The sequence below is a fragment of the Hydra vulgaris genome, chromosome 08 (genome assembly GCF_038396675.1).
Source record: "Hydra vulgaris chromosome 08, alternate assembly HydraT2T_AEP".
Taxonomy (NCBI): Eukaryota; Metazoa; Cnidaria; class Hydrozoa; order Anthoathecata; family Hydridae; genus Hydra; species Hydra vulgaris.
The window spans coordinates 31,939,759-31,956,161 of NC_088927.1; the positions used below are offsets into that span (position 1 = coordinate 31,939,759).

Sequence of the window (16,403 nt, forward strand, 5' to 3'; positions counted from 1 at the left end):
TGTTTAAATATTTGTTCTAAATTCTTTTTATACTGTATTTACTTAACTTCAGTTACAGAGACTATTTAAAAAAACCTGTTTTAAGCCATTATTATTTATTCTAATTTTAAAATTTGAATCAAGTTTATTTATTTTAACATTAATTTCAGATATATATTGAGATAATTTATTTGAGATAAAGCATATTTTATGAATTATCAAATATGAAAGAACATCAAACCTTTTAAATAGGATAAAAGAGAACTATCTGCATTTTCAACAAATTCTTTTCTAATGTACTTTGCGTGAATCCATTGTTCAACAAGATCTCTATAATTAGACAAAAATACGGGTTTTATTTGTTTATGCGACACAATGGTTGTAAAATGTGACCAATGGAGCTGTCCAGTTACATAAACTGGGGAGATGTGGGCATAAATACAGTTATTAGAGAGTGTTGTTAAATAAAAAATAAAAATCATAAGAAAATATAAAATGAGTGGTAAGACTTTTGTGAAGGTGAAGAACGAAGTTAGATGCTCAGGGGTCAGGAGGAGAAACAATTAACACTCTAGTCACTATGTGTGTAGATCTTATGCAAAAAAGAACAAATATTTGATATACTTATTTTACAGACTGTTGACGTCTACAGGTGTGACAGTATAGTGCATTAGTACGTTCCCTTTGGTCCTCTAGTATGGTCTTGTTATGTTTTTCTTCACTTTCAAATCGGGTGAATAAAAAGCTAAACACACTCACTCCTTGCGCTTAAAGGCTAGTACATCAGAGTCAGACATAAGACCTACAGAATTTCAATTGACTGAATGCACACATTAGTCACCGTAGACCAAAAGCTATCACTCTTAGTCAAAAGAGCTATGACCCCGTGCTGGTGTGGAATGATGTGCTATGAAGTGAGATTTTAGATCTGAGCACATAGTCAGCGAGCGCTGATCCGACGTGCACTGTGGAGCTTCTGAATGAATGTGTGCATGAGTGTCAACATAGTCATTAGGTTATGGCGTCCTATAACCACATCCAGAGGGATAGGCTAATGTCCGTTTTGTCGTTGCTATGTACATTGGAAGAAGTCAGGGCTCTCCAGCCACAAAGAATATATTTTGAATTGTTTATGCGACACAATGTTCGCAAAAATGACCAGCGGAGCCATGCAGTTACGTAGACCTGGGAGATGTGAAAATAGAACCAGATTGTAGATGATGTCATTGAACAAGAATCATAAATGAATGAAAAGACTATTTTGTAGGAGGAATAAAATTTTAGGACTCAGGGAGAGGGTAAACAATAACTCACGCTCTAGTCATCCTAAGCAAATGATAAAACTATGTCTATGAGTAAACAAGCCTATATAAATCCGCTGGTGTATTAATGGCTACCATGACTGAAAATATCATACAACACAAAATAATAAAATAAAGTAAGTAGATAATAAAATGGTAATAAATAATGGTTCAGATAATATAAAAATAAAAAAATTTGCATTCTACTAGGTTTGAACCATAAACATTAATTTAAGACCTTTATTATAGGAATATATATACCTTTTTTAAAATCATTTTCCCTAAATTCACTATATATATAAATATATAAACATATAAATATATATATATATATATATATATATATATATATACACACACACACACACACACACACACACACACACACACACACACACACACACACACACACACACACACACATATATATATACATACATATATATAAATATATATATATATATATATATATATATATATTATATTTCAACCAATTGGATGAAAACTTTGTGGGTCACCATCTCTGATTTTTACATATTGTTATATGCATTATGTAGATAGGTTAAAATTGAAATTTCAGACTTCCAAGTACAACAGTTCAGAAATTATAGCCTTAGAAACATGACACAGTGGCCCCCCTCGATTTACAAATGATCAAAACAGACTACTTTAGAGTTGTATAACTTCTTTCTCACTTTCAACAAGTGTCTCATTTTTTCTAGAAAGTGTCTCATTTTTTCTATTTTATGAATAGTTCCCACTTTAAAAAAGTGGTTTTTATTAACTTGTAATAAATTAGAAAAAAATTATGCCTTCCTTAACTTTGAAAAAAATTTTTAAATTGCTAAAATGCCAAAATAAAACTAACTGTAGCATTTTTCTATTCATCCACAGGTCTTTATAGATAAGTTTTCCGATTCGCTATTACTGTCTGCAATAAATGGGCAAAATATAGGCAGCTTGTTGCAGTTTAGAACTCAAATATATCTAAAAGCAAAATGTCAACTTGCCTAAAAAGTTCAATTTTAAGCCATTTTGAGATGGTTGTAAATTTTTCTAACACTTTTTTTCGATCTACTATATATATATATATATATATATATATATATATATATATATATATATATATATATATATATATATATATATATATATATATATATATATATATATATATATATATATATATATATATATATATATATATATATATATATATATATATATATATATATATATATATATATATATATATATATATATATATATATATATATATATATATATATATATATATATATATATATATGGGTAATAGTCAAATCATCCAGGTCATGTCACCCCATGTTTGGGATTTTGCTAATTTTTTTATATGTTATAGGGTTTATAAAAATTAAGAAAATTTGAAATTTGGAACCTCCAACCCCTTACGGTTCTTGAGATATTCAGGTTTCAATTTTCTTATTTATGCTGACTCAGCATTTTTTGCAAAATGTATTTTTGTCATTAAATAGCAATAATTAATGGACGAAATAAGGTATCATTCTGAAATTTGGTACATAGACAATCTTCCATATGGCGGATACAAATATTAGATTAAAAAAATTTTTAGACCACGTTAAGTACATGTAAATTGAATAATAATGGCATTTATTTTGGGGTATTTTGACGGTCAAATTTGTGATGTCACCTTGATAATTTTTTTTTAGGCATTACTATAACTTACAATATAGGTATCAAACTTCACTATTAATTAAAAATATATTATTGCATTTTTTGACTTTTCTAAATTCAGCCTTTTAAGTAAAGCTTATATAAATGCTGAGTCAGCATAAAATTTATTGCTAACTTAATTATAAAAAAATTAGCTATATCTTAATTTCTGGTTGTAAAAAGTCATTTTCAAAGTCATTTTGAAGGCAATAATAGATGTATATAAATATAAATTCTAAATTTTTCATACCTGGGGTAGGCCCCCCCGCCGCCCGCCCCTTCAAAAAAAAAACGAAAATTTTCCTAATTTTGTAAAAAGTTTTTTTTAAGTCATTTTGAGGGCAATGATAAATGTATACGTATTTATAAATATTTGGTACCTGAGGGAGACTTCCCTTCCCCATTTTTATTTTATTGCTTCTGTTTAGACTTCATTCTGTAAATATAAGTTTACTGTTACTTTGCAGGAATTTTATATTTGCTTAACTAATTAAAGAATGTTATGAATGATACTATATGATTGGTAAATAAAATACAATTTAATTACCTTTTAATCATATATATAAGGAAGTCATATAATATGGCACATCCTAACAAATAATTTGTAATAAGAGTTTTCTATAAACCAAATAATGTTCATGGTATTTCTAAATAAATTTATTTAGTAAAATATATAAAAATCAGATTTTTCGAATAGATTAAAAACTTTAAATGATGGAAAAGTGTTCTATTGGATTAGAATGTAATGTTGACTGCCACAAGCAAGGTTAAACAAAAATTTCGTGTTGTAAATATTAGTTTCCTATTACTTTGCAGCAATTTTATATTTACTTAACTAATTAATGAATGTTATAAATTATACTAAATGATTGGTAAATAAAATAAAATTTAATTACCTTTTAATCATATATATATAAGGAAGTCATATAATATGACACATCCTAACAAATAATTTGTATAAATAGTTTTCCATAAACTAAATAATGTGAATAGTATTTCTAAAAAAATTTATTTAGTAAAATTTTTCAAAATCAGATTTTTATAGATGAATAGATTAAAAAGTTTAAATTATGGAAAAGTGTTCTATAGGATTAGAATGTAATGTTGATTGCCACAAGCAAGGTTTAACAAGAAGACAAGGTCTTTTAGATCTATCAGCGTTTTCAAGTGTTGAAAAACAAGAGTTATTATGGAGAGCTGGTTTATTTGATTGTGAAAAATTGTTTACAACAGTTTGCTATTATCATAGAGAATACTTTGGAGCTGCATTTGAAAGAAAATTTCAGAAATGCTGTAATCTATATAAAAAACATGGAAATCGAAAGAAAAATGTGAAAGGTAATTTTTATACTATTTTGATGAAACAGTTTATTATTTTGATTAAAATAGTAATTAAATAAATTTAAAAAAAATTAGGTACACTTATAAAGTAACAATTACACTCATTTGTTCTTTACAATGATGGTGAGTTGATATTAGTTTTTAGAAATGATTGTTTCCTTTTTTTCATAGGAAATGTGAAGATATCGCTATCAATGGCAATAACTCTAAAAACACAAGACATTGCTGCTGTACCTGGGTGGAAATTATGCAGTAGTTGTTACAAAAGGGTACATTGTATAAATAAAGAATTAAAATCAATTGATCAATGCTATAGTAGGATTGAGCCTGAACAAGAACAACGTTCATCTCTCAATGAAAGTCTTGGATCTATAGGTGTGTCACCTATTAAGCTTAAATCAATTCCAAAACACCAACGATTACCAGCTGCCAAAAGAAAATTTGATCAAATAACTGGAGCAACAGCAAACAAAATAAAAAAAATTTATGATATTGATCCTATGATTACATTGACACCATCTTGTACACCATTAAGTTCTTCAATTGATAACCAAATTGACGATCTATACTCACTTTTAAATGAATTGAAAGATAAGATAAAAAATGTGACATCATACTCCGCAAAAATTCAGATATTAACACTAACTCCAGAATCATGGTCACTCGCAAAGTCTGCAGAATTTTTTAATGTATCTAATTACCTAGTACGAGAAGCTAGAAAAGCTAAAAAAAAACATGGAATTTTGCATAAACCATCATCAAAAAAAGGAAAGTCGCTTTCCCACGAAACCATTGATCTTGTTCATAGCTTTTATCAAAGTGACGAGTACACACGAATGCTGCCTGGAAAAAAAGATTTTGTCAGTATAGGGTACAGGCAACACATGCAAAAAAGACTAATATTGATTAATTTAAAGGAACTATATGTAGCATTTAAATTCCAACATTCTAACTTAAACGTCGGATTTTCTAAGTTTTGCAGCCTTCGCCCTAGATGGTGTATAACCACAAACTCGTCTGGCACCCACTGTGTTTGTGTCTGTACCTATCATCAGAATGTTAAGTTGTTAACTGATGCTCTTAAAATTGACAAAGACTATAGAGATTTGATGGAAATGATTGTTTGCAATAGGGATAATGTAGAGTGCATGTTACATCGATGTCCGTTATGCCCTGGTATTGCTGCTTTAAAAGAATTCTTAACAGCAAAGTTTGACAACAGCGATAAAGAAATAACAATTAACCAATGGCAGCATACAGATAGAACTACGCTGATCAATCAAAAAATTAATATTGAATAAATATTGAATAATGTTATCGACCTTATATGCAATAAAATAGATAAATTAACATCTCATTCACTTATAGCTAAAAGTCAAGCCAAGTACCTCAAAGACTGTAAAGAGTTATTAAATCAAAATGAGTGTATAGTATTGGGTGACTTTGCAGAGAACTTCCAATTTATTGTTCAGGATGAGGTGCAAAGTTACCATTGGAATAAACCAAAATGTACACTTCACCCTATTATTATTTACTATAAATCAAATAATAAACTACTATTAAAGTCATTTTGCATCTTTTCTGATGACGCTGAGCATGATGTATACTTTGTATATAAAATACAACAGCTCATTACCAATTACATTAAGGCAAATATTCTACAGATTAGTAATATTAAATACTTCACTGATGGATGTGCAGCACAATATAAAAACTTTAAAAACTTTATTAATCTTTGTCATCACAAAGAAGACTTTGATATTGATGCTGAATGGGGTTTTTTTGCTACTAGCCATAGTAAGTCTGCTTGTGATGGCATTGGCGGCACAGTAAAACGATTAACTGCACAAGCTAGTTTAAAAAGAACAGTGACTGGACAGATTTTGGAGTTAGATAAGATGTTTGAATTTTGTGTAACCAATATAAAAAACATTCAATTTATTTTAGTTTATAAAATAGAAATAAATGAAGTACGATCATCATTGCAACCAAGGTTTACTATGGGAAGAACCTTGCCAGGAACAAGATCCTTTCACCATTTTATACCAATTGATAAATATACAATTTCTTTTAAAAGGATGAGTCAACAAACTCATGTTCAGACATTTAAGCTTGTACAGATACCAAATGAGCTGGTTGTGCAGCAAGTTATTTATAATCATATGGACTATGTAGCTTGCATGTATGACAGCTTTTGGTGGATTGGAATTATAAACAAAAAAGATGAAGGAGAAGGAGATTATAAAATTCAATTTATGCACCCACATGGTCCCAGTCCAAGTTTTTCTTGGCCTGCACGAGAAGATATGTGTTGGGTCCCATCAAATCATATTTTATGTACCATTGATCCGCCATCTACAACAAATGGTCGTGTATACAAAATTTCAGAAATTGAGTTGGCAAAAATTATTGAACAAAATAATCAAGATTTTTAGAAAAAGTTTCTATTGCGTCATTATTTTTATACTTGTATATAATTTTTTTAAATATAGTTACAATATAATTGTATGTGTAATTAGCACAATTTGGCCTCACAAATAAAAATCTCTTCGTAACTTGTCTTTATATATTTTCATTAAAACATTTTTGGAAAGATTTGGTAATATGCCTAATTGCGACCCCCAACCTAGCTGACATCCAAAAGCTTGATGGAAAAATTTTAAGAAAGCAATCCTTATTTTATTGGTATAACAAAATTAGCAAAATATATATATATTTTTCGTGGTAGGGCGGGTGAGGGGGAAGCCTACCCCACTAAATATTTATAAATACCTAAAAATTTATCATTGCTCTCAAAATGACTTTAAAAATAACTTTTTACAAAATTAGGAAAATTTTCGGTTTTTTTGGGAGGGCGGGGGGGGGGGCCTACCCCAGGTACAAAAAATTTAGAAATTTATATTTATATACATCTATTATTGCCTTCAAAATGACTTTGAAAATGACTTTTTACAACCAGAAATTAAGATATAGCTAATTTTTTCATTAATAAGTTAGCAATAAATTTTATGCTGGCTCAGCATTTATATAAGCTTTACTTGAAAGGCTGAATTTAGAAAAGTCAAAAAATGCAATAATATATTTTTAATTAATAGTAAAGGTTGATACCTATATTGTAAGTTATAGTAATGCCTAAAAAAAAATTATCAAGGTGACATCACAAATTTGACCGTCAAAATACCCCAAAATAAATGCCATTATTATTCAATTTACATGTACTTAACGTGGCCTAAAATTTTTTTTAATTTAATATTTGTTTCCGCCATATGGAAGATTGTCTATGTACCAAATTTCAGAATGATACCTTATTTCATCCATTAATTATTGCTATTTAATGACAAAAATACATTTTGCAAAAAATGCTAAGTCAGCATAAATAAGAAAATTGAAACCTGAATATCTCAAGAACCGTAAGGGGTTGGAGGTTCCAAATTTCAAATTTTCTTAATTTTCATAAACCATATAACATATAAAAAAATTAGCAAAATCCCAAACATAGGGTCACATTTTTTGATTTTTTTGGATGATTTGACATGGAATTACCCCTATATATATATATATATATATATATATATATATATATATATATATATATATATATATATATATATATATATATATATATATATATATATATATATATGTAGTGGTCTTGCCCTTGTCCAAACTCCCCTTAAGTGGTTTATGGAAGCACTTTATGGCTCTCGTAAAAGTATACTTTTTCATAAATGAAAACAACATTTTTTTCTTCTCTATCTTTAGATATTGTTTAGAAAAGTTAAAAATTATTGTGCAAAATAAATAGAATAAACAAAAATCAAAGTTCCAGTTCTAGATGGATTTTTTTCTATTTATTACAAAATACAATTTTTTTTTTGTAAAGTTCTAATTAATAAACAATGCTTGTAATATATATAATCTGTTAAAATTAATGTTACAGGGCTTGTAACAAGAGTAAAACTATATTTTGTATTAAATCTAATTTATTCAATAAATAAACAGATAGCTTGCCCAAAAACTAGTTCTCCTAAAAAGCTGTTTAGAGGAGCAGCTCGCACAACTTGCCATGTTCGTTTTATGAGAGCTTTTCTCCACTCCCGCACAGGTTTACTCCCACTGAGACCTGTATATATATCAGGGGTTATTCTAGACCGCTTTCAACTGCATCGACCATATTTGGGAACCTATTATTGCTGAGTATCAGCAAAAACACTGATATTCTGCAAAACTACACACACACACCCACACCCACACACACACACACACACACACACACACACACACACACACACACATGTAACTCATACTAATGACAAATGTTTACCATTTATGACAAATAAATAGCTCTTTGTTTTTACGTTGACAAAATTAGGAGCACTCGATAGTCTAGAATGTTTTTTGTTTTTTTAATTCAGAACTTTTTTTTTTCTACTATGTTTCATGTAACTTTTTTTCAGTTTTTAATTTTAGTGACTGATTTATTTAGGGATTAGCACAGCGGAGTGTACATACTCCAGCTGACTTGAATAGGTAGAGCATGCAATGAGTGTAGATACATCAGCTGACTTAAATATGTAGAGCTTCTAGGGAGTGTACATACATCAACTGACTTAAATAGAAAGAACATGCAAGAAGTGCACATACATCAACTGACTTAAAAAAACTTCAAAAAAAAAAAGAACATGCAAGAAGTGTACATACATTAACTGAGGGTTTTGGTTTGGGCAGGCGATTTATCAATTTAAAGAAAAATCTTTTTTAAATTTTCAAACTTTTTTTAGTCTTCTATATTACTTTTTTTGAAAAAAATAACTTAATGTTGACATTTTATAGTGTACACTCAATTAAATCCCTGTAACTCGATCAAAAAATATTGTTTGAATTGTTCAACGAGGGAAATAGTTTGAAGAATGTTTAACTTAACTGAGGTCCTGTTAATTTGAATTTTGGAAGATATAAGATATTAGTTTGAGATATAGAAATTTTTCTTTAATCAACTCTTATATAAACATTTTGATTATCAATATAAACAAGTGCGCAAAAATGATTCAGTGAAAGATGTTATGTATATCAGCTTGTTTTAGCTTTACTGATTCTTTTTCCACAACTGAGTCTATTTGGTTTTTTCATTAATGAACATAACTCCTTGTTTTCAATGAATATATTGTAGCTTTCTAACATCTTCAGGGTTTGGTATAAATCACCTGATTGAGAGAAAGTTGATTTGATCAAAACATCTACATCATCATTTTCATCCTCTTCATCCTCAAAAACTTTTTCACCACGTAATGATTTTAATGTATGACATAAAAATAAACAAAATATAAACAATTTTTTAATGTAATAATAGAAGTATAATTTGTGAGTGTGTGTTTATAAACTTTTGTTAGGTACACTTTAATTTTTCTGATAAATGATACATTTTAACTTCAGATTTAAAAGAGTTAACAAAGCAGACATGAAAACGTTTAAAAACTTAAAAAAGATATTTAGTTGATAGACTGTCTGCCTAAACCTAAATCTTGAGTTAGCCACGGGTGCAGTGAGTACAATTACTTAATAAATCACTCAATATATATATACTAACTATACACATCTTTAAACAATTCAGCCAATAAATGTATATTTCAACAATAATAAAAAAATTGACAAAAAAAAAGAAAAGTTGACAAAAGGTATGGACTTGCTAATACACGTGTATATTTTAATGACCAACAACTCAGAATACTTTTCTTTTGCTAATATTTTTGACAAAAAAAAAAAAAAAAAACATTTTACGATTTTTTTTTAGCAACTTTTTTTTTTTTTTCTTAAATTTTTCAAAAAAAAAGAACTTACTCATAATCATTTTGCAATGGGGGAGACCAGCAGAGAGGTACAGAAAATTCCCATATTTTTGCTGCATTTCTATTTCCAGTTTGTTCTAATACCTAAAATATATTAAAAAAGCAAACAGATAAAAACTAAACTTTTTATTTGTTAAGCAAAGAAAATTTTGTTATTATTTTAGTTAACAAAGTTTAACAAAAAAACAAATGCTCAAATGATATATTTGATATTGGTAATATTTTCAAGTTAAAATTCAAATTTATTTTAAGACGTTGTTTTGTACATAGGGTTGATCTAAAAAAACCCTATATAATACACCATATTTACATAGCTATTATATTACATATTGATTTCAAAGTATTACATTGCGTTTTACGATTTTTGTAATTAGTCTTATGGGAGAAAAGAATGAAGTTTATATCTGTTTTGACTTATTATACAAACCCTACAGATAAGAAATCTAAATAATAATTTGAATAAATTTTAAGATAAATTTTTTTACAATATCGTAACAAAAATTATAGGTACATTTTTTTTTTATATTATAAAAAATTTATTTAGTTAAAATAAATTTTAAACATCTCTTATGTAACCACTAGGGGCTCCCAATTTAGCTAAAACACAGTATTATTGCAGTATATATTGCAGCATGTATATTCATTAATGCTATAATCTTGATATTTATATTTCTACAAATGGTCATTTGAATCATGAATGGCAACTGAGTATTTTCCTTTGTCTGAATTTCTTTTACTATTAATCTCACCTATCTGACATGGTACAAAATACTGTTGCCATACTAGATATTCTTATTATGTTCTTAGTCCTTTTGATTTATTTACTGGTTTGAAACTTTGCCTTATTTTTGGCAAGGTTCTAATACACAAAAAACATATCTTAATTTGTTCAGCAGCCAAATTTAAAAATACCTGTCTCCATGTGTTAAAAAAAAAAGTTATCCTAATATATTCCTGACCACACAAATAACATTTTTTTTTTACAACTCAACCATGGCTGTTTGCTTTTTGTGGATGACTAAAGCATTGCAAAAAAGTGCTTTAAAAAAAAAAAAACTTAAAAAAAAAAAATTTGTAAAAAACCATAAATACAGTACATTTTTTTAAAATTAAAAAAAAAAAAACGTTCTTATATTATGCAAAATGGGTTTTAAAGTATGTACCCTATTAAATAAAGTAAAAAATTATTTCTAATGATTGTTTACAATAAACCTATTTTATTTAAATTATCAAAAAATGTTGAACATAATTTTATTCATGTATATAAATTTGTATCTTTTATAATAAATTCATATATTTTCAGACATTTTCTATGAATAAACTTTTGATAATGAAAAATTTTTTTTTTACATTTTTATAACAAATTTTACTTATACTGTTAGGCCATCAGATTGAGAAAATTAAAAAATTTTAAAAAAGCAGCGAATAAACATCATAAACACAAAATATTTTGGTACAACACTTTTTTTAGTGAAAATGTCATCACAAATATAAGAAAATGTTTTTAAAACTTAATTGGCCAACATTTTTCAATTAACCACAAACTATTTGGAACTTTCTAAAAGTACACTGTAAAAATTAGCTTCAGTTGTACACCAACCATAAAATCATTATTAAATTTGCATAACAAGTACACTCTAAAAAAAAAACCAGCAAAAATAATTGTAACTGTTATAAAAAAAAAGCATGTCTTTTACTCTATAATTGATTGACAGACACAGCTTTCAGGTCGGTAAAAAAGATTTGTTACAAAGGTTTTATTATAAAACATAGAAATGAGGTAGGCAAATTTTTGCCGACCTCTAACATTTCTAGGTGAGCAGTCAGGCTGGCATTGGTGAATGCTGACCCTAATTCAGAGGGCTGCAGATAACATAATATACAAAGCTGTCACTTCAGATGACCCTGATAGTAGCATGGTCAAAAATTATAAAATGGCAGTGAAACTCACTTTAAAATTAGATTGCTAACCATTTAAAATCCTTCAACATTTCAAAATATAAATTATGTTGAAAAAATTCTGTGGCTAACCAGGCACTGTGAAGTATACAACCTTGTAACCAAATTGTGTAAACATGTCTTGATGAAAAGTATGAAACTATTTCAAATTTAATATATAAATAAAATCTAATATATAAATAAACTTTTTTTTTTTATCAAGAAGTATTTGCCATTCAATAAACAAATTTTCTTTAATTTTAAGCCTAAATTTATTTGAAGTAAAATTTATTTGAAATAAAAGTTGTAGATTTTATTTATAAACAAAGATGAACATTGTCAAAAAATGATGCACATCAATATATCAATTAAAAACAATTATATTATTTACCATGGAAAAAAAAAAAAAATTCGAAAAAAAAATTTTTTTGGACATTAAAATAAACTGTTCTTTATATGTACCTTTTATGTATCTCCAGCTTTTTAAATACCTCCAAATTTCATAAGAATTTGTTTAGGTCTTTATATTCCATAAGAATTTATTGAGGTCTTTACATTTTTTTTTTAGCTTTATGTCTTTGACATACAAGGTATATATAATTAAATGCCTAATTGAGAGAAAAACTGAAATTAATAATACTAACCTTAGTTTTCACTCAGACATCAGTAATTTTTTTAATATCATCAAAATAAATTTATATCTATTTTGACTTATAAATATAATTTTCAGTTCTTATTGCAAAAAAGAAATAATATGTATTATAAAATATTTTAATATTTTTTCACAAAAATATTACATAAATCGAAAAAAAAAAACATTTCTTCTTCTGATTCATGTAATATTCAAAGAAAAGCTACTTACTTCATATTTTTTTTCATCAAAACTATCCAAATGAATTGAACGAACAACTGAATATATTTCGCCCATTGCTCTATGTTTTCCAGCACAATTTATACAAAGAAAAATTCCAATATTAATTGACACAAAATCTGGAGGTGGATCTAAATATACAAATTTGGTTGAATGCACACTTTTGTGTATATATTTCAGGAACAACCTACATTCAATACAAATTTATATTTAACACACTACTTTCAAAAGCTAACAACATGTTATTTTTTGTTATTGATGTAAATAAAAATATATTTTGAAAAGCTTAATAAAATTTTTTACCTGATGTACCACAGTCTGCACACTTTTCATTGCCTAATGTATTCCTAAGATTTAACAACTGCAATTTATAGGTTTCTGTGGTTGTCATTTTTTCTATATGTTATAACTAAGTTTAAAAATAAAGAGCAAAACATTAGAGAATAAAATATACTCAAATACAATTTACTAATTACGAAAATGATAATAAAAACTTTATCACATTTTATTATTTAAAATATAAATTATTTTGTTAAAAATAGCACATTTTAATTATTAAAAACTATAATCAATAAAATCAAAAATAAATACATTAAATTACGATAATGTCGAATTATAATAAATTAATCAAGCAATGTTTTGCAGCATAACAATTATATCCCAACTTTGAGTTGCATTGTCTGAGTTGAGCATAATTCAAGTCTAGTTTTTTAATTGTTTTGTTAAACTACTGTCACTTTATTATTTATCAAAATTATTAAATATAAACGACATCTTTATTTAAATAAAATTTTTAATTTTACATTTAAAAGAAAAAAGTAAAATATAATCCAATATAAGACTGACTAAAAATAAACATTTTCTTGTTTTAATTGCAACATTTATTATTAACTTGTAATAAATGTAACTTCACTAACAAACAATAAAAAAAAGTAACATTCGAGATTAAATTACAACTCTTTTAAGTTATTAATTTAATCCGAGATTAAAAAACATCTCTTTTAAATAATACAATGTTTCTAAAAAAAGATTATTAAAGGAAACTTGAAAATTTAAATTTAGTAGTTGAGATTTTTCACTTTCGAAGGAAAAGCGGATATGACTAATTGAGCGGGCACGAGAGATACCGAGAAAAAAAGGGGGTTTACGCAACAGACCAAATAATTTAAAGTTAGTTATATTGTATACGTAGGTCTAAAGATCATAGCCATAGTTTATAGTCGTATGTAGACAAAGGTTTAAAGTCGTAGACATTAGTCTAAAAATTTTAATTTAAAACTATAAGAATAATGCTAAAAAGCTTATGTTGACTGAAGTTTAGAAATAAGCGTAATCATGTTTGAAAATTTAATAAATAATACATTTAAAAATAATACATTTTCAGAACTACAAATCCAATCCTAATGTGCTTTATCTTACTTCTAAGATCCTTAAACTATGTGACCTTGTTCAATTCCTGATATGCCAGTTTGTCTGGAACCACCAACACAAAAACCTACCTCTTACCTTCAACAATTTCTTCCCTAAAAATGCAAATAACCGATACTATCTTCGATCAACTGATAATCTGAATCTTGCAGTCTTAAATCATCGTTCTGTTACTTATGAATATGAGTCCATAAAAAACCAAAGTATAAAATCTTGCAATAACCTTCCCTATGACCTAAAAGCTCTCCATTCAATCTTTGTTTTTAGGAGTAACCTATTCCATTCCTTCCTCTCTGTGTGTGTGTGTGTGTGTGTGTGTGTGTGTGTGTGTGTGTGTGTGTGTGTGTGTGTGTGTATACATGTTAACCCTCAGAATTAGGAAAAATGAGGTCGGCAATAATTTGCCGACCTCAATCTTTTGAGGTCGGCATCAGGTTGGCAATAATTGTTTGATACAAAGGTGTGACCATAAAACATAGAAAGGAGGTCGGCAATTTTTTGCCGACCTCAAACACTTTCAGGTTGGCAGTTAGGTTGGCATTGCCGAATGCCAACTTTAATTCCGAGAGTTGACATATATATATATGTATGCGCATATGTGTGTATGTAATGTATATAAATATAATACACATATATAATATTATTAAATGTATGTATATGCATTTATGTTAGTATATGTGTATGTATGTATGTATGTATGTATGTATGTATGTATGTATGTATGTATGTATGTATGTATGTATGTATGTATGTATGTATGTATGTATGTATGTATGTATGTATGTATGTATGTATGTATGTATGTATGTATGTATGTATGTATGTATTTATGTATGTATGTATGTATGTATGTATGAAAGTATGTATGTATGTATGTATGTATGTATGTATGTATGTATGTATGTATGTATGTATGTATGTATGTATGTATGTATGTATGTATGTATGTATGTATGTATGTATGTATGTATGTATGTATGTATGTATGTATGTGTTTATGTATGTGTGCGTATGTATATGTACGTGCGTGTATATACGTATATTTGTGCATAGTATATATGAATCTACATTCTTGTGTGTATACTATGTATGAATACAATTACTGTATACATAACTATTGATTACAGGGAGATATAAGTATATGTGTTTATATGTATTTGTGAACGTAAGTGTGTATGTGTGTTTGTATGTATGTATTTGTATGTGTCTATATATGTGTGCATGTAACATAATGTGTGTATGAACATTTTTTTATATTCTGATAATTACATAATTACTGTCGTGTAAGGTTTTTATATAACCAACGTTATTAATATATTTGATTATTTTTTTGAGTTTATAAATCACAGTATAATATAAATCACATTAATAAAATATGATAATAATATAAATCACATTAATAAAATGTGTATTTGTGTGACTAATACTAAATTACTATTATTCTTTGTATGATTACTGTAATTATTTTTATTGTTGTCATTTTATTTTTATTATTATCATTATACTCTTATCATTGTATTGTTATTATTGTTACTACTACCACTCTTATTATTATCATTATTAGTACTTTACTCCTTTAACTTTAAATGTTCGTTTTGTTACAGCTGTGGACGATTAATATTACTATTAGCATTAACAATATATTTAGTAGCTTTTATTTACAAGGTTTTTACTTAAGATTAGTACATGAACTATTTGTAAACTTCCGTGAATGTAACAACTATTTCAGAATATATGAATTGATTGATTGATTGAAAATAACAACCGATTTTAAATTTTATTCAAAAATCTTTTAACGTTCTAAAGTTATGTCCGTGTATAATTTCTAAGCCCTCCCACAATGAGGGGGTTTTAAATTTTGCGTGGTTATAACTTTTGAATATTAAAAGATTTTTCACGTTTGGGCAATTTCACGTTTGGGCAAGTGGGAAAGGGTTTTGGAGTATTTATGTTCCCAGGCTTCCCAGGGTTGTCCTGAAAAGACCT

At 27.2% G+C, this 16,403-nt stretch overlaps 2 protein-coding genes across 2 annotated transcripts in view; one reads left to right on the plus strand and one right to left on the minus strand.

Annotated features, from left to right (window-relative positions):
* LOC100205090 (arf-GAP with dual PH domain-containing protein 1) overlaps positions 1 to 13,415 on the minus strand; it is a 33,731-nt gene extending 20,316 nt beyond the window's left edge. The window contains exons 1-4 of the mRNA XM_065803429.1: positions 13,293 to 13,415; positions 12,981 to 13,120; positions 10,173 to 10,264; positions 221 to 309 (exon numbers count right to left, since the gene is read on the minus strand). Coding sequence (XP_065659501.1) covers positions 221 to 309; positions 10,173 to 10,264; positions 12,981 to 13,120; positions 13,293 to 13,380 — 409 coding nt within the window. The 5' untranslated portion in view covers positions 13,381 to 13,415. The remainder of the gene's footprint in view (positions 1 to 220; positions 310 to 10,172; positions 10,265 to 12,980; positions 13,121 to 13,292) is intronic.
* Positions 4,011 to 5,635, plus strand: LOC136084126 (uncharacterized). Its single transcript, XM_065804274.1, has 2 exons — positions 4,011 to 4,331; positions 4,506 to 5,635. The coding sequence occupies exons 1-2, from the start codon at positions 4,064 to 4,066 to the stop codon at positions 5,633 to 5,635; spliced, it is 1,398 nt and encodes a 465-aa protein (XP_065660346.1). The 5' UTR covers positions 4,011 to 4,063.
* Positions 13,416 to 16,403: the final 2,988 nt, after the last annotated feature.